Raw genomic sequence first — 19,349 nt, 5'->3', positions numbered from 1 at the left:
AACTGGGTTTTTTTTCAGGTATACGAGAGCTTCACTGCTTCCTTTGCTGAGCAGAGACGATCAGTTATGAAGCTCCTTGCAGCAGCAAGACGCCGCTCCGAACTAAATCAAGAACAGCAAGCTCTGAGGACAGCATGGGATCGGCTGGAGGAAGAGGTAAGATAATCTGCTGTGTATATAAAGCTCCTGGTAGCGCCACTACAGCTTCACTTTGCTAATTAAATTAAGTTTTTTGCTTTAGTCTTAGATTTTTGGCACAAAAAGGGAGAATATTATGTATTTTTCATACATAATGCCATTTTTTATCACAATTAAGCAATTATGTTACCATCAGCTGTTATAAAAATGCTACATATTAAACGTGACTCCAAAGAAATTCGACTTCTTAATTTAAAGTCTTGAAATGGGGCGTCTGTCTCTTTAAGAAGCTCCTGCTCTTTCTGACACTCCGCCTTCAGGAAGTTATCACAACAATGTTCATCCATTAAGCCTTTAAAATTGCTACTACAAGTGACTGGGAATATTATTCCAAACTGAAAAAGTTTGAAAAAAATCTAAACTTTGATTTGGGTGTTTTATTTTGTCATTGGGAAAAACATGCTAAGAAATTATTATTTTTAACGTAATTCTCACTGGTGCAAATATTACCAACAATACGTCCGTGGAAATAAGTATCCTAACAACTCATTTAAAATAAATGTAACTGAAGCATATATTTTATCAGAGTTTTTATAGTCATTCAGTTAGTGTTGTATAACGTCCTTTTCCCATTCTGACTTTTTCCTCAGAATTCTGAGATTAAAGTCAGAATTCTAATTCTGTGTCAAAATCTAAATAAATAACCAAACATTCTTAGGTGTATGTCGTTGCTGTTACTAGAGGAACATAATTACATAATTGTTTCTTTCTTCTTATAGGATTTGTAAACCTGCACTTTATTCACATTGAAAGTCTGTCGAAAATGTTTTTGATGGATTTGAGACTAGACTAGATTTGTTTGATCGTGTATAAACAATGTGACAATTCTGATACTGGGGAAAAAAAGTCGGAATTCTGAGAAAAAAGTCAGAATTCTAAGATTAAAGTTAAGATTACAAAAAGTCAGAATTCTGATTAAAAGGTCACAGTTGTTAGAAAGTGTCATAAATGCTGCCAGAATTTGTAAAAAATCAGAATTTTGAGAAAAAAATCTGAATTCTGAGACTGCAGTTACAATTGTTAGAAAAAAGTCAGAATTCTGGGGAAAAAAAGTCTGAAATTTGAGATTAAAGTCAAAATTATTCTTTTTGTTAGTGGCCCTAATTTATTTCTCTATATGTGTTGAGAAAATGTTGTACTGAGTCTGTCCTTGTTCAGCTGTGGCGGTGTGAAGCAGATCTGGAGCGGAGTCTTCCTCCTCCTCTGGACTCAGTCGTGTTGTGGCTGCAGAGAGGAGAGGCGGCGCTGAAAGACGACGGCGAAATGACAAAAGGTCATGCAGAGGCCGCCAAACATGCACGAGCAAAACAAGACCAACTAAAGGTAGTTTTATTTTAAAGCAGCAGAAACTGATACCAAGCATTCTGGAAAATGTATTAAATTAGCTGATTCTGTGTTTCAGACATTAATCAAGGAGATGAATCATTATGTGACGCTCACTGACTCATTCCACAATGTTGATGATTCAGGGAGTATGACAGTGCCTTCAGAAAAGCTGGACGACATAAAAAACCGGTGTGTGAAATAATTTTTAAACTTTCACCAGACGACGTAGTAGGATTCATTATTAATTTGTTACATTTTCCTAATTTTAAAAAACAGTTTGACTGGCATCCGAGTCACCACAAAATACGAAATAATAAAGCTGGAATACAAGGAATCTCATCACACGGTCCTGGATCTTCTGGGAGTCGTCAAGTCAAAGGTCCAGTCCTGGAGAACTCCGTACGGATCTCAGCAGTCCGTTCAGGTTCTTCTGCTTGACTGGCATGTGAGTTCACATCTGAAAAAGCAACGAGTAACATTCCATCTAATATTTATTATCATTACTACAGCAAATCTCTGTTTCGGAAAACAGGACAGCTTTATTCTCCTGTTTGATGTTTGTCCAGGAAACAGTGGACCACCAAGGGTTGCTCTTGATTCTGACTGATGCTCTGCAAAGCCTGAAGGGCAAGATGGACGTTTACACCAGCAAAGCTTCTCTAGGTATGAACTAGACCTTTACTCAGAGGTGGTTAAATAGCCAACAGTTACAAAAGTGTGTAAATTAGTTACAGGCCAATGTTTTCAAGCCTTTATTTTTGTTAATTATTATGTTGATTTTGCATTTACTGTTAACAAAAAAACATGACATTTAAAGGGGACCTATTATTCAAGATTCTTATTTTGCACGTTTTTGTACTTCCATTTGCTTCTAAGGCATCTCAAGCGCTTAAAAAAACGCCCACTTGTTTTTTGGTAATAATTTGTTGTTTTTTTTGGTGTTTGGAAAACAAATGGTTTCAAAAACTTCCTATGCCAATACCTAGCAACCCAGGCGGAGCTCCAGCATGTTTGGTCGGCTGGTTTTACTGCTGTATGTGCTGTACAATGGCTGCTGGAAAAGACAAGTGTTTTGTTGTTGGCTTACTATTCAGAAACCACATTCATGTTGATTGTGCAGGAGGCTCCACTTCTGTTTTTCAAAGCTGTGCTATTGTATAATTGCGCATCCTTTTGCAAATGGTACTTTTAGCCTGACAAAACAGCCTCATCAGCATGTTTCATTTTATTTAATATGGCTGTATGTGCATTTCAACATTACCCATTGTCATGAATTCATTGCAGCGTGTTATATTCATCTTTAAGATGTAATGCTTTATTTCCACACACTCTTCATTTCCCAGGTGGAGATTTGCAGAGTGTCACTCGTCAAGTGAAGGAAGCAGAAAGCGAATCAGAGCTGGTCAAACAGATGACAGCGGCTGCTAAAGAAATGATGGAGAGAGTGGCGTTTGCATGGGACGTGTACAACAAGAACCTCACTTCTCTTGAGACATGGCTGGTGCAATCTTCAGCTGCAGAGACACGGGTAAGCTCAGTTAGATTATCCTGGAAATCTGTAATTGGAATAAAAATCCATCAAATTGGCTTTTGGTTCACTTTTTCTAAACGTTGGACGTTGTAGGATATGAGCGAATGGAGTTCATGTCATGCTGGGTTGAATGAGGCGGGAAACTTCCTAATTGAAATAACAGAAGCTTCAATCAGCTCCAGTTTGGTGGAGCAACTCAGCAAAGTCAACTTGCAGTGGGCCGAACGCATGAAGAAGACTGTGTTTGTAAGTGAGTTTTTGCACAAGGAGTAGTACAAATGATTAAACATTACAAATGAGGAATGATGTAAATGTTTTTCCTATAGGAAATACAGTCAGAACCTAAAGTTGGTTCCTCTTCTGTTCTGATGTTGGATTCACTAACACAGGAGGCAGGTTTGCTCCTGAGACAGCCTCTGGAGGTAGCTTCAGTCCCTCTGAAGGCTGTCAGACAAAAACTACAGGTGAGCTAAATGTTAGACAAATAAAAGGCAGATTTTTCAAAAAGGATCTGTAATGCTAAATTCACATTTTGTTTGTTTTTACTTCCATTTTGTGTCTCAGCTGCTTTTAAAAACAAACCAAGCTCTTAAGAAAAATCACCCAGGTTGTTTTTGGTGTCTGGAAAATGAACTGTTTCAAAAACCTTCCAGATGTAACATCACAAATCAACTGGAACTGTCCCCTTACCTAGCAACCCAGTAAAGCCCTCCCTGTTTCCTAGCAACCTCAGGGGAGCTCCAGCATGCTTGGTCGGCTGGTTTTACCGCTGTATGCACTGTACAATGCCTGCTGGAAAAGACGAGTGTTTTGTTGTTGACTTACCATCCAGAAACCACTTGCTGCAGACTTGCTGGTTGTGCAGGAGGCTCTACAAATGCTTTTCAAAGATGTACGGTTGTATAATTGCTTGCAGCCATCTTCATGTGCAAGCGTTGGTGGGTGTGGCCAATTTAGATTTAAACTAACAAAATGCCCTAAAACAGCTCATTCTGTAAAGAGCTCAAAATATGCAGAACTGACCAGACTAAAATCTTATCTAAGAATGACTTTGTGCAAAAAATTTAAAAACGTATTCAGTGTTTAGATATTTATTTCAGGTCTGCTGTATTATTCCTCTCTTTTCTCTCTTTGTCAGTCCATGAGAACAAAGATCGGAGAGGTGGATGCATCATCCAACATCCCTTCTGCAGACCTTCAAAAGGGCCAAAGAGAAAACCTTCAGCAAACTCTCCTAAAGGTAATGTGCAGAACTCAATCCTTCCTTATAGCTTCCCTTCAGAGAAAGTTAATATGATGCAATATCTTGAAAAAGTATTTGTACTCCTCCTATGATTTATTGCACATGTTGTCACCTTACAACCACTTTAAAGTCAGAACTTCAATTCTGTGACAATCAACGTCAAAATCTGAATAAATAACCAAGCATTCTTAGGTGTGTGTATAAGTTTGTTTCAGGTCCGGTAGGTTGACTTCATTACAGACACATTCAGGTTCACCGGACTTATTCTAACGAAAGAGGAAATCAAGTTGGTGGTTAACATCAGTCCAATGGCTTCTGCCTCTAAACATTAAATAAATTATAATAAATAACCCTAAAACTACAGAGCAATAGCTCCCAATGAGCAGTTAGCACCAGTTATTATATTATATTTCAACTTCAGATGAAATATAATATTTGTAAAGAAAACACAGAGCTGATCCTAATATGTAGGAAAAGCAATACTTACAAACAGCAATAGAAAAACAGGAGGGGAGGGGGGGCTGGGCTGTCGGTTACTGGTTGCTATGGTAACCACCAACTGCCAAGTGCTTACTGGAACTTCACACACCAATTGGTGGTCAGGACAAACAACTTGAACAACCGAAATTCAAATAATAAGCCAATTTTGATAAACTTCACATCTTTAATATTGTTAAAATAAAACACTATTTGTGTGAATTATGATGCTAGCATATGGAAATGAGACCTCACGGTGGATAAACAACAATTCTGATTATGTGGAAAAGAAAAAAAAATTAAATTGTCAAAAAAAGTCTTTTTTTTTTTTTTTTACTTAAAAGAGGGCTGATTAGAAATTCACGCCACACTTTAGAATTGTTTTTGCTCCTAAAATCCTTATTTCCGGTTGCAGGTTGACAAAAGGTGAACAGATTTTATTGGTGTGGTCACTAATGCATCATTCTGTTTTATAAGTAGCTGGACTTTTAATCTCTTACGTCTTCATAGCAGCTTGTTGAGGCAGAAAGGTGCTGTGGGGCTCTGCAGAGAGCAGCGTCCCAACTCGAGGGGCGTGTGGCTGAACTCGATCACTGGAGCAGCGAAGCTCTGGACTGTTATGATCAGCTGATGGAAAGGAAACACAGAGGAGGACAGTCTGCTGCCAAAGTTAGTAACCACAAAAACATCTTCTTAAACCGTTTTGGACAGATGTGTGGGTTCTGGATTTGTTTGAAACCATCTACTTTAATGCACCTTTTAGGGGTTGATCTCTCGAGGGTTGCAGCTAGCGCAGCAAGTGGTTGCAGAGTCACAGCATCTGGAAGCTTTTGTTGCAGAACAGAAAACTTCTCCTTTGCAGACTTTCAGTACCGCTGACACGCAGGACAGGATTGCAGCCGCAATCTCTCAAAGCCAGGCAAGTTCAGCTCAATAGGGCTGCAACTAACAGTTATGTGATCATTATGGTTTATTGTGTATGTATTTTGGTTATTCTCCTCTTCTTGTGTCGTGTTGTCCACCTTTAATTGTTTCCACATGTCTCTTTTCTAATCTCTCCTATGAGGTTTTTTCTTTTCCATTTTGCGTCACTTACCTGCTACCTCCTGTATCCCCCTTCGTGTCTTGGACTTGTAACAGATTAAACAACATTAAGCCATTTTTTACTACTTCACTCTGGGCTTCAACCATCTACCTAAAGAAATCATGACAAATCATTTTAATTATGGATTAATCTATGAATTATTCTGAAAGCCATTCTCCAGATTTTTCTTATGCAACATCAGAAATACAGTAAAAGATGCAAATAAACAAATAATTCAGTTCCAGCAATTTTTTATTGAAGAAATACATCAGCTTTTCTGTGTGACTTAACGTCAATACGGTGTAGGTATTGTGTTGATTCATTTTTGGATTAAACGATTAGTAATTGGATAGCAAAAGGTGTTTTATAGGAGATTTATTTTACAGAATTTGAACCAGGTGAAGCTAAAACTTTACATTTAGGATAGAAAAATCTACGCAGAAATCTTTAAGTGTTTCTTGTACACTTTGTCTTAATTACTTCTCTGAATACGCTGTTCTTTCAGCGGCTGGGCTATTTTTTAATCTGTATACTTGATTACTAAATTAGTTGACTATAATTAATCCTTTCAGTGCTACTGAATGAATAAAACTTAATTAGTTACTGCATGTCAGTAATTTGGAATGACATATTTTTTTATGTGTAGGAGATACTTGAAAAGTTTAGTTCCTGTGGTTTCAAGCAGCAAGTTGGAGACTTCTGTGAACGGATGCAACCAGTTGAAACTCTCCATCCAGACACTGGATCACACGTTCTGGCCAGAACCAAACAGATTGTAGATGTTAAACTGCAAACTCCAGAACTGATTCAGCTTCCTGATCAAGACAGGAAGGGCTGTGCGTCCCATATAAAAATGAAAACAATCCCTCAACCTGTGATGGTTCCAGTCCTGCAGAGTCAAACCGAGAGTCCTGCAGCAGCATCGACAGAGATCAAGTCCAGAACAGCGTCGCAACCAAACACCACACAGGGACCAACACACACACAGCCGCCGCTCATGATCCACAGTGAGGTTCATTGCAAAGCCCAGTCCATGGCCAGGAGCCGACTGGAGAAGGCCAGGCTTCGTCTGCAGGGACGCATCCAGCAAGCCATGAAGTTATTCAGTGGCAGAGAGATGACTGAGTCACAAATCAAGAAAAAACAGGTAGAAGATCGATCAAATGCAGCTTCTTTAATACAGTTCAGATTATATTGTGCCCTATGACTTTTGGTAATTTGTGCTATTATACTTTTTGAAATATTTAAGATTTAATGCAGATTTCAGCTAAATTGAAATACATTGAAATTCTGCAGAATTCCACGAAATTCAGCAAAAACTTTGCACTTTTTGATAGCTCACTACTTCTGCCTACTTCAACTTATTGCTTATTGCTGTAAATGCTGGAAAAAGCTTATTTGTGTTGTCATATGCAGCGCTCAAATTGTACTTGAAACTGGAACAACAGTATGAGGACATACACTACAAAAATACAAAATTTTACCAAGTATTTTGGTCCAGTCAAAAACAAACTTACAAGTAACTCAGCAAGATGTAGGAGTTTGTTTTAAGTCAATAATTCCTTAATGTTGATGAAAAAGTACTTGTTATAAGTGAAATAATCTGCCAGTGAAACAAATACTTTTTCATCAATATTGACTAACTCCTATATATCTCTGAAAAGTTATTTGTACGTTTGTTGTGTCTAATTTTAAGTGTACTGAGATATTTTTACTTGGATCTAGACCAAAAATACTTGGTAATATTTTGTGTTTTTGCAGCGTATTCTTTAAATGTCTGATGTTTTGGTTTGTCCGGCTGTCAGTTTTGTTTGTGCGCCTGTCCAGCGGTGTGTTTTTCTGTGCAGAAAGCTCTAAACACTCTTCAGCCTGCCATGCTCGATGAGTTCCTGGGTGCAGCTGAAGCTTTCGGGGCCTTCTGTTCGGGGCCTCAGCTCCAGGACTTGTTGCTTCTCTCTGAGTCGGTCCGAAATCAGTGGGAGGTACGGCAGGAACTGGACAGAGTCTATACAAGACTGATTCTAACTACGGATGCAAACAATAATTGACTTACGATTAATTATTTGTTGATTAATGGTTTACTAGATTAAAATTAGTTTTCATTTTAAAATTAATTAGTTTCTTTTAGCAGGGACGGCCCAAGGCCCCCTGGGGCCCTGAGTGAAATGGGGTTCTGGGGCCCTCTAGTTCTGCTAACAATGTGGACTGGCTGCAATCAGCAGTCCGATCATTAGATCATTCACACACCTGCTGTAAACTTATTGCATCTCTGGCAGTGCTGTTTACATTATATACATGTATAATATAGGATACATTTAGTGGCCAATTGCTTTATCAATCAGTTGATTTCTGGGCGCCGATTTCCTTTATTTTGGGGGATCGTGACCGGCCGATACTTCCATGTGAAGCCCATCTTATCCCCTAATCTTATCTTTGTCAGCAAAGGTTTAAAAATCAATCTCTGTTCTCTTCTGCTCTACAGTGAGAGGTTTGACTGACAGACCGACCCACCAGGTCAGGTCTGAACGTTTACAGTTAACAATATTCACTCCACTGTTGCCAACTCACCGACTTTATTGCTATATTTAGCGACATTTCAAACAAAAAAATTCATATCAGCCAAAATCAAAATGGGCAGGTCAGGTTTTTTTAAAGATCGGTAACCAGGGATCGGCCAGAAAACTGCAATCAGTGCAGCCCAACTTAAGATGGAATGCATACACACATTTTCATGACATTCTTTGATTAAATACATTTCTCTTTAGCGTTACTCCGGTAGCTAAAACTTTCATTTATACCAGGTGAGTTTTTCTTCCTTGAGAATGTGGACCGGTACCAGTACCGGGTTGATTCTGAGCCTTCAAATGATTTTAACAGAAGTTACACATAACTTAGAAGTTGATGTAAAAAATTATGTTTGTTTTAGTCACAAAATGATTTTGCTCAGCAGCAAACAACATAACCCCAACTGCAGCATAGAGCAGCTCATCGATGTAGCAGCTGTGCAGCCTGACGTAAGAACATTTTGCTAGACAATGTCAAACATTGAGAAGTTTTAATTATTGTTATCAAATGTTATCAAACACGGCGGTTTGAAGCCAAAAATACCTCAGAAATATACAGAGCCAACCATGACAATCAACTCATTTAAAGTTTAAACTCAGTTTAACACAAAGACCCTAGCATAAATGTTTAGCTGTTGAACTGGACCGTTCAAGCTAATTTTCTATTAGCAGCTTTACAAATCTTTTACATTATTACATTACCAAGGCACATTAAAACAAAGCTTTATCTCGGCTTTTTTCTATTCTTCCTCTTTATTTTCTCCCTCCCTGAAGGATAAGTCATTTTTTGAGACATTGTTTTGCTTATTTATCTTCTGATCGGAGCTTTGGACGTTTGGATGCTCATTGCACAACAGCTCATGTTACTGGCGAAGCATGCGGTACCTACTGCGGCCACCAGGGGCTCCAAGAGCAATTTATTTTTTCTTCTTACCAATGAAACAATCATTTCTACATACATTATCAAATATATTTTATTGTAAAAACAAATTACTTCATAGTGAAATTGTATGTTTTTGATATTATAATGACATAGAAATTATTACTAAAAAATAAATTAAAAAATCAGCTCCACCAAGCAGGCCGGCCCTGCTTTTAGTAACGTCTATTAAGACGTTATTTTAGTATTGTAGTTCGACCTCCATTCAAAAGAGGGCGCCGCTGGTCATCCTCAGGCGCAGCCGTTGACATAGAAACAAAGATGGCGGAGCGATCTTTGCATGTCAAAGAGGAATGATCCAAACAGAGTTCGGTGTGGGATGTAAAATTCACTTTATGCGGTTATTTTTATAATGTAAACACTCGACAAGCTCTTTAGGTTATCACTTTAATAAGGCTAATTCAACCGCGCCGCGGTCAACTTCTCGTTCAAAAGTTAATTATTTACTACGAAAGCGATGATCTGACAACAGAAAAGCAGAGGGGATAAATAAATAAAAAATCGTAACATTATGAAATAAAACATGATGCCAATAAGTAAAGGTGATTTTCGAGGGCTGTGGTGAGTAAATGCACTTCAAGGAGCGAAGTTTTAACATTTCTATCTTGAGCAATGATGATAGCACTTTTGTATAACTTTCTGTTAATGAGGGAGTTATGTGTTACACATATTTTAATGTCATTTTTCTATTCAGTAACGTAAGAAGTTCCTGTTTATATTTTAGAAATATGTCTAACTATGTGAGAAGTTGGTATTAATACAGTTGACACATAATAATGTTTCAATTGAAGGTTTTTCACCATATTATGGAAAAATGTGACCAGAACAGCGGTCCTCTTGATACAAGAGAAAACTCGGGTTTTTAAGAAAATGGGCGTTTTATGAATTAATCGATAGTCAATAGATAAGGTCAATCAACTGTAAATCAACTCATTAATTGATAACTTGCATCTCTAAAACCAATGCTATAACCAAAAGTTAAAAGTTTGGCCTTAAAGCTATAAAAACAGATATGACATCTGTTTGGATGTACATTGTATGTCTATTTTAATAAGTAAAATTATTATGATTATAATTTAATGCCTTTACTGCTTACATACATTTGAACTGATGTGAATTGAACTAATTAGCATAATAATGACACCCCTAACAGACACCAGTCTCCTTTTTTGTGTCATGTTCAGGATGTGCGCAGAGAAATGGCTGACTTTATTTCCATCCAGGCGTCTAAAATCAGAGAAGTAAAGCAGCCATTTACTGCTTGTGACATTTTTACTAATGCTCTGCATGACGCTGCTGACCAGACTGACCACAGTTACTTGCAACAGAACCGTAAGGTACTTACAGGAGTTTAACATTACCACAATACCTGATGACATTTAAAGATGTTTATTAAGAAAAGTTTGTCTCCCAGGAGGTCTCCCAGGAGGCTGCATCTGTCGAGGAACGCTTTGGATCTCTCAGAGAACTGTGTGAGATTTTGACAGTGGAGAAATCCTCCGGCTCGGCAACAGACCAGCAGACAGAGCCTGGAAAAGTGCAGAAAACTCAAATTAAGAGGTAAAATAATTCACATCTATTCAAGGAAGCAGTATTTGCAGCTTACCCTACATTTAGTGCAAAACTACAACAGTAATTTCTGGATACTCTACCCACTGAGAGTAACTTTTCTATGTTTTCACAACATAAAGCACTTTGAGCTGTCTTGTTTCTGAAATGTGCTATACAAATAAACTTGATTGAAACTTGATTTATTATAGTTTTTTTTTTACCCCTCCAGGGGGTCTTTTGTGGCTCTAGTGTCCCTTATATGATAGTAGGCTGACAGGAAACAGGGAAGGAGAGGGGGGAAGACATGCGGCAAATGTCATCGGGTCCGGGAGTCGAACCCGCGACGGCTGCGTCGAGGACTCAAGGCCTCCAAATACGCGTCGCGCTAACAGCTACGCCACCACGGCACGCCCTGATTGATCATAGTTTTAACCAAAAACTCACCAGACACACACACACGCACACAGTTGGTTTCTTTGGTTAGTTTCATAAGTTTTATATTGAAAGAAACTGATTTAAAACAATTTTTCTTTTTCTGATTTTGTTATTTTGTAATTATTATTTTGTTATTTTGTTATATGAATTATTTTTATTTTGGTCGTTAAAATACCAGAACTATACCAAATACCAAAAATATAGTTTTGGTACATCTGACGACGTAAATATTAAATGCTTAAAGTTTTGATCAGTTTCTCAGCACTTGAGTAATTTTTATACCAAACACCTTTTTACTTTTAATTGAGTTATTTCTTGGACGGCTACTTTTTACTTTTACTTGAGTAAAAATATGTTAAAGTAGTGCGAGTAGTACTCCTACTTGAGAATTCATTCTACTGATTAGGGCTGGACAGTAAATCAATAACAATATATATTGTGATAGATACGTAAACAATATCAGTATATAAAAGTATTCATATATAGAATATTCAGTGAACTCAGATTCAAAACTGCACAGCGTTCTGGGTGATGTAGAGGAAAGGCTTTATCTGTTCAGTGTCTCACAGCCAGCTAAGCTAGGTTGGTGGATTCAACTAACTCACTCATTCTTTGGTTACCTAGCAACAACCTGTTGAGTAACGCACGCAGCAGCAGTTTAAGGTTCAGCTAATCTGCCTCATAACTGCTTAAAAATAAAAAACAATGACATGGAGTGAAAACTGTGGATAAAACAGGAACACCACCAGTTTCGCATTGTTTTAGATATTTAAAACAAAAATCTTATCAATAATTAGCAATTTCAACTGACATGAAATTCTTATGCTGAGATACGTTTTTCAGCCTTCGTGTTCAGCCCTGAATTCAGTTGATTTCAGCCTATTGTGCAAATTTATTTATTTTTATTATTAGCTTGTTGTTTTTGTTAGTTGTTCTGTCATGAAGTTTATCATTTATTTTTATCATTGCATTGAAATTATTATCTTTTTTTGCCAAATTCCAACAGATTTTCTTTAGAAAAGTGTTGAATGTTTACCTGTGTAAAAATTGTTGCTTGATGATTTAACTGATGCAAAAGATTTTATTTCCAACTTTTATCTCTCTAATCCCTGCAGTCTCTAAATTTAATGAAATGTCTGTTGGGCTGAGTAGCTGCGGCTGCCTTTGGCCTCCCCCTCATCAGTGTCTCTTATCTCAGCAGGGGACAGCAGCCTGCGGTAAACCCCCCGCTGAGTCCGGCCGACAATCAGCCAGGCTGCAGTCTCCTGCCGGAGCGCGGCCTGGACGGAGCGCAACAAGACATTTCGCCCTCAGGAAAGGCAGCGCACGCTCAAAGAGCCGATGACGCCCTGCGGCTGCGAGTCTGGGACGTCCCGCCAGGGAACAAGGACCACCTGAGGCAGAACCAAGGAGACGGGCGGGAGAAGAAGCAGAAGTCTTCACTTCGGGCTCAAGAGCAGCTGCTGCGAGCTCATCTGCTGCACATCACAGGGAGCGGTCAGCAGGCTCGGAGTCATGTACAGGTATGATGAAAAAATTGTTTTCTTCATGTAATTTAGCTCCAGAGCTTCATTTATTCACATGGTTAAGAGGATGAATACCTGATTTTCCTCACTCTAAGTTCACAAAAACGAAATGAAAACCCACATTTTTTAATGTATTTTAAAAGATGATTTGTAGTTTTCTCTGCAGAAAGACTTTAAGTAGATTACTGCCATAAACTACAGTCACCTCGCCTGCAATCTTTGTTTGAAGTTTTAACTTTATTGCATTCAGCAGTTAGCATTTGTCCCACAAAGCTATAAAGTTAGACTGATCTTTATTTTAACATTAATGTTCAAAACAGACCCATTATATGTTTGAGATTTTTTTTTTCTTGTTTTAAATTTGCACATGTAAAAAATAAAGAAACAAAGTTTTAAGTGTTTCACACATACAATATAACTTATACTTAAAAGTTTAATTTTTTTTATTTTGTAATAACCAAACCTTTTTGAAGATATTTAAAGACATTTAATCCCTAAATGTAAAAGTAAGCAGTATAAATCCAGTTTTGCTCCAAAATTCAATTTAACATGGCTTTAATATATATTTTTATTTTTTATCTTGTCCTAATGAGGATACTGTATTTAACTCAATGTTTTTATTTTATTGTTTTTACGTTTTTTAACATTTTAAAGTATTTAGCACCTGGCTACCTCTATTTATATTTATATTTATTGTGTAAGGTTTGCTGTTTGGCAAGAAAGCTAACTCTTATTACTGTAACCAAATCTATTGATTGATTAGTTTATATTTTTGTTGCTTCTTTTATTTTTCCTTTACCAATTTATTCCATAAGCTTTTCAAATAATCACAAAATAATATATATTTCCTTTGTAAATGTTTTCCTTCTTTCTGCAAAGGAATATTCAAGCTCAGCTTGAATACCAATCATAGTTTCATTGCTGTTTTTAGTTTTCTCTACCGGGTTCAAGTCAAAACTCTGACTTGTTTGCTTTACTTTCAGATTATTCTCAAATCTGCTAGTATGGTTTTATGTCCTCATTGTTAAAATACAAAAATGATAGATTATATATGCATATTTATCGTTGCCTTTACACCAACCTGCCCAGTCAGAAACACACTCAGCAGTTTCACCGGCCAAGCTTGACCTGTACAGGACACTAATCTTTTTTTAATTGGATAGGCTCACTGCTCCACCTTTTCCTCTCTGCTCTGATGATCTGTTACTACGCAGCTCTCTCATCTTCCAGGCTGTTGTTAGGAGCAACACTGTGGAGAGCAAACAGGAGGCAGAATGGACCGTCATCCCAGAACCAGATGTGCCACCTCAGCTGGAGCGGACCACCAAACAGGACGCAACAGGAAGGTACAGATAAATTCACTGATAAACACAAAACCTTTCCAAGTATTTTTGGTCTAGTTTCTAGTGCAGCTATCTTAGTACTTGAAACAAGACAAAACTAGCTTACATGTAAAATTTCACATATAGGAGCCTGTTTTAAGTCAATAATTCCTTAATATTGATGGAAAGTTCTAGATCCACTGGCGCTGTTACCTAGCAACGCCAGCCAAGCCCAGCCCGTCACCTAGCAACCCAGTTCTAGATCCACTGGCAGATTATTTCACTTATGATATGGAAAAAATATCATATTATAAGTGAAATGGTGGATCAATTTTAAGGAATTATTTGCTTAAAAGAAGCTTTTACATTACACACATTTAATTTAAGAACATTATATAAAAAAAAAAAAAAAAAAATTCCCTTCTCACCCACCGCGGGTGGTTCTTATCCTCTGAGCTCGGGTCCTCTACCAGAGGCCTGGGAGCTTGAGGGTTCTGCGCAGTATCTTGGCTGTGCCAAGGACGGCACATTTCTGGACTGAGATGTCTGATGTTGTTCCTGGGATCTGTTGTAGCCATTGGTCCAGTTTGGGGGTGACTGCCCCGAGGGCCCCGATGACCACAGGCACCACTGTGGTCTTCACCTTCCAGGCCCTCTCCAGTTCCTCCCTGAGGCCCTGGTATTTCTCTAGTTTCTCGTGCTCCTTTTTCCTGATGTTGCAGTCGCTTGGTATTGCTACATCTATCACAACGGCTTTCCTCTGTTGTTTATCCACTACGACAATGTCTGGTTGGTTCGCCATTACCATTTTGTCTGTCTGGATCTGGAAGTCCCACAGGATCTTAGCTCTGGCGTTCTCCGCCACCTTTGGGGGTGTTTCCCACTTTGATCTCGGGGTTTCCAGTCCATATTCTGCACAGATGTTTCTGTACACTATGCCTGCAACTTGGTTATGTCGTTCCATGTATGCTTTCCCTGCCAGTATCTTGCACCCTGCTGTTATGTGCTGGACTGTCTCAGGGGCCTCCTTGCACAACCTACACCTTGGGTCTTGTCTGGTGTGGTATATCTGGGCCTCTATTGCTCTGGTGTTTAGGGCCTGTTCCTGGGCGGCCAGGATGAGGGCCTCTGTGCTGTCCTTGAGTCCAGCTTTTTCCAGCCATTGGTAGGATTTACTGATATCAGCCACTTGGGTTATTTGCTGGTGGTACATCCCATGTAGGGGCTTGTCCTGCCATGATGGTATCTCTGGCACCTCAACCTCCGTTCCCTGTTGTCTGAGATATTCACTGAGCACATTGTCTGTTGAGGCTTTGTCCCTGATGTATTTATGGATCTTAGTTGTTTCGTCCTGGACTGTGGTTCTCACACTCACTAGTCCTCTGCCTCCTTCCTTGCGGCTCGTGTACAGTCTCAGGGTGCTGGATTTGGGATGGAATCCTCCATGCATTGTTAGTAGTTTTCTAGTCTTAATATCAGTGGCTTTTATCTCCTCCTTTGGCCAGCTAATTATTCCAGCAGGGTATCTGATTACTGGCAGGGCATAGCTGTTTATTGCGCGGATTTTGTTCTTGCCATTGAGCTGGCTTCTCAGGACTTGCCTTATTCGTTGGAGGTATTTAGCTGTGGCTCCTTTCCTTGTGACCTCATCGAGGTTGCCATTTGCTTGTGGTATACCTAGGTACTTGTAACTGTCCTCTATGTCTGCTATTGTTCCTTCTGGGAGTGAGACCCCTTCTGTGCGGATGACCTTCCCCCTCTTTGTGATCAGCCGACCACACTTCTCTAGTCCGAATGACATCCCAATGTCCGTGCTGTAGATCCTGGTGGTGTGGATCAGTGAGTCGATGTCTCGCTCACTCTTGGCATACAGCTTGATGTCATCCATGTAGAGAAGGTGGCTGATGTTGGCCCCATTTTTGAGTCGGTATCCGTAGCCAGTCTTGTTGATAATTTGGCTGAGGGGGTTCAGGCCTATGCAGAACAGTAGCGGGGACAGAGCATCTCCTTGGTATATGCCACATTTGATGGACACTTGTGCAAGTGGTTTGCAGTTGGCTTCAAGGGTGGTTTTCCACAGCTTCATCGAGTTTGCAATGAAGGCTCTCAGAGTCCTGTTGATGTTATACATCTCTAAGCATTCAATGATCCAAGTATGCGGCATTGAGTCATAGGCTTTCTTGTAATCAATCCAAGCCATGCACAGGTTGGTGTGTCGGGTTTTGCAGTCTCGGGCAACTGTGCGGTCTACGAGGAGTTGGTGTTTGGCTCCTCTGCTATTTACACCGATACCTTTCTGTGCCGTGCTCATGTGTTTATCCATGTGTTTGCTTATCTTGGCCGCTATGATGCCTGACATGAGCTTCCATGTTGTGGAGAGGCAGGTTATTGGTCGGTAGTTGGGTGGGACTGGACCCTTTGATGGATCCTTCTGGATTAGGATTGTCCGGCCTTCAGTTAACCATTCAGGGTGAGTCCCACTTTGTAGCAGCTGGTTCATTTGGTCTGCCAGTCGCTCATGGAGGGCAGTGAGTTTCTTTAGCCAGTAGGCATGGATCATGTCAGGCCCTGGTGCTGTCCAGTTTTTCATACCTGAGACTCTTTCTTGGACATCTGTCACAGTGATGGTTACCAAGGCTTGCTCAGGGAGGTTATTATGGTCCTCTCGTAGAGAGATCAACCACTGTGCATTGCTGTTGTGGGACGCCTCCCTTTCCCATATGCCTTTCCAGTATTGTTCAGTCTCCAGCCTTGGTGGGTCTACTCTGTTGTTATTACCCTGCCATTGAGAGTACACCTTAGCTGGTTGAGTGGAGAAGAGCCGGTTAATCCTTCTGGATTCGTTCTCCCTTGTGTATCTCTTTAGGCGGCTGGCCAAGGCTTGGAGCCTCTGTTTGGCAGTTTCGAGTGCTTCAGGTATGGGCATCTACCTGTACTTTCTGGGTACTGGTCTTTTCATTGTACCCTTGTGGAGCTCTGACAGTTGGCTCACTTCCCTCCTTGATACCTTGATTTTAGCCTCTAACCGTCTTTTCCATGGTGGGTATTGGGTCTCATGGCTGCTCTTATAGCCAAGTGTCTCAAGGATCACTGATGCTGAGTTGTAGATCAGCTCATTGGTTTCTGTTATGGTGTTGGTAGGGATTGTTCTCAATGCTGCATTCACATTCTCAATGATCTCTGATGGTACTTCACTCAGCCGTTGTAATTGGCGCCGAGGAGGTCTGGTTGTCATTCGGGTCATGATTTTCTCTCTCAGGTCAGCAGCCGTCTATACAGTACAGACCAAAAGTTTGGACACAACTGTGTGTCCAAACTTTTGGTCTGTACTGTACGTATATATATATATATATATATATATATATATATATATACTTTTTTGTTCATATGAAAAGGATACGTTCCTTCTCAAACTTTTCAAAGGAGTATCAAACAGCTGCAGGTAGAAAATTATATAAAATATGTCTACAAGGCCTGTCACAATAACAAATTTTGCTGGAAGATAAATTGCCCTAAAAGTTATCGCGATAAAAGATAATATTGTAATATTGTTGTTTTGAGATAATTTTCAAGTAATAAAGTGGTAATAGCATTATAATACAAAACAATATTCTCAAAGATCAACAATTTTAAGTTCTAATAAACATTTGACCCAGGAACTGGAAGACATTTTAAATATCCAAAATAAATAAATAAACAAAATGGAAACATAAAAAATAATTATTAAGTTTCTGTAAACAAAAATTGTGCTTAAAGAAAAGAAAAAGCACCAGACTGAAGACTTTTGTCTTCCAGTGTTTGGTAGAGAGAGAACAACAATAAATTATTCAAATAGAAATTATTGAGCTTTTTGTAATTTATTATACAGTTAATTGATTTATTGTTTATTGAGACAGACCTAGTGGCTACACTTAACTAAGTTTAGTGGAGTACTAATAATTACATTTCCGTCATTAACACAGTTTACTAAAATAATTGTTTTTTTCTGTGATTCTTGGTACGGCAGAATGGTTCCCCTGAAAAGTACCTCCGACCCGATGGAGTCTGCAGACGATCAGACGACAATAATCACTGAAAAGCTAAACCAGATCATCAGGCAGCCTTTGGACGTCTCCTCTCTGGCGTTGGATGAATCCTCACTGTTTCCTGACCTGAAGGTAAACGACGGTTTTCCACCAGCCTGCGTATGGACTGAAATATGCAAACATGAGCGTTAACCCTTGATGTGTTTCCCAGGAGATGGATGAAACGCTGAAGGATGAGATGAGGAGGCTTTCAGAGGAGGAACGGCGAGGGCCTGGAGCCACATCGCAGCCATTCCTGCGCCAGTCACTCCTCCTCGGTAACATTCGTCATCTGGAGCAGCTCAGACAGCAGCTGGACGGCGTTCAATCCGCCGTGGAGACTTTGGATCACTTCCTGGCCACCCTGAGAGACATCAAGGCTGAGAGTCCAACACTGCTGGCAAACCGAGACCCCAACGAGCGTAAAAATGAAACGGAGCTGCAAAAGGAGAGACATTCTTGGCAGGCAACAGTGGAGAGGTTGAAGCCTGCTATGGAGCAGTCCCATATTGTTGACTGTAGCTTAAAGGCAGCAGGGATGACTCTGACCATGGATGGTGCTTCTGTGACATGTCGGGATGTGGCGGCCTTTCTGTCCCATCAAATGAGAGCCAAGAGGCGAGAGGAAGAGAAAGAACTAGATATTCTGGAAAAGAATGGCGTCCAAAGCAGCCAGGACATGGAGGAACTGAGATTTGCTCCAATTGTGACAGAAGAAGAGTCAAAACAGGATGTAAAGAAGAGGAAGCGGGAACCAAAAATTCTAATATTGAGATCTGAAGAGGGTTTCTTGCAAAGAAGCCTGAGCAATCACGCTGGGAAAGCTGGAAACGAGCATAAGGGTTTGGTCCAGAGGAGGTCTGCCTTGTTAGCAGTGCTGAAAGAGACCAAAGCAGCAGCTGAGAGGTTGGAGCTGCTGGAGCCGACGCTGCCGGCCCTGCAGCAGAGGTACGACACTCATCTGGTTCTGATGAGATTCAGTTTAAACTACAACGCAGCTAAACACAGGCAAATAGCTGCGTTCCCACTACAAATGTTAGCAAAACTTTTTCCATGTCAGAAAACCCACAGTTTATAACTTTTATTAG

At 39.7% G+C, this 19,349-nt stretch overlaps 1 protein-coding gene across 12 annotated transcripts in view; it reads left to right on the top strand.

Moving 5' to 3' along the window:
* syne2a (spectrin repeat containing, nuclear envelope 2a) overlaps nucleotides 1-19,349 on the top strand; it is a 141,450-nt gene that overhangs the window by 25,073 nt on the left and 97,028 nt on the right. For 9 of the 12 annotated variants that reach the window (XM_032585364.1, XM_032585368.1, XM_032585371.1 and 6 more), the window contains 19 exons: nucleotides 19-156; nucleotides 1,357-1,521; nucleotides 1,601-1,713; nucleotides 1,801-1,969; nucleotides 2,091-2,187; nucleotides 2,868-3,052; nucleotides 3,149-3,301; nucleotides 3,382-3,519; nucleotides 4,194-4,295; nucleotides 5,286-5,444; nucleotides 5,539-5,694; nucleotides 6,506-7,006; nucleotides 7,707-7,841; nucleotides 10,548-10,700; nucleotides 10,778-10,923; nucleotides 12,548-12,872; nucleotides 14,106-14,221; nucleotides 18,204-18,354; nucleotides 18,434-19,209. In XM_032585364.1, coding sequence (XP_032441255.1) covers nucleotides 19-156; nucleotides 1,357-1,521; nucleotides 1,601-1,713; nucleotides 1,801-1,969; nucleotides 2,091-2,187; nucleotides 2,868-3,052; nucleotides 3,149-3,301; nucleotides 3,382-3,519; nucleotides 4,194-4,295; nucleotides 5,286-5,444; nucleotides 5,539-5,694; nucleotides 6,506-7,006; nucleotides 7,707-7,841; nucleotides 10,548-10,700; nucleotides 10,778-10,923; nucleotides 12,548-12,872; nucleotides 14,106-14,221; nucleotides 18,204-18,354; nucleotides 18,434-19,209 — 3,878 coding nt within the window. The remainder of the gene's footprint in view (nucleotides 1-18; nucleotides 157-1,356; nucleotides 1,522-1,600; nucleotides 1,714-1,800; nucleotides 1,970-2,090; nucleotides 2,188-2,867; nucleotides 3,053-3,148; nucleotides 3,302-3,381; nucleotides 3,520-4,193; nucleotides 4,296-5,285; nucleotides 5,445-5,538; nucleotides 5,695-6,505; nucleotides 7,007-7,706; nucleotides 7,842-10,547; nucleotides 10,701-10,777; nucleotides 10,924-12,547; nucleotides 12,873-14,105; nucleotides 14,222-18,203; nucleotides 18,355-18,433; nucleotides 19,210-19,349) is intronic. The other 3 variants (XM_032585366.1, XM_032585367.1, XM_032585373.1) reach the window with 3 other exon arrangements.

Source organism: Xiphophorus hellerii, chromosome 15, assembly GCF_003331165.1.
Source record: "Xiphophorus hellerii strain 12219 chromosome 15, Xiphophorus_hellerii-4.1, whole genome shotgun sequence".
NCBI lineage: Eukaryota > Metazoa > Chordata > Actinopteri > Cyprinodontiformes > Poeciliidae > Xiphophorus > Xiphophorus hellerii.
Note: the sequence above shows the minus strand (reverse complement) of the source record. Positions and strands in the feature narration are given on the sequence as shown.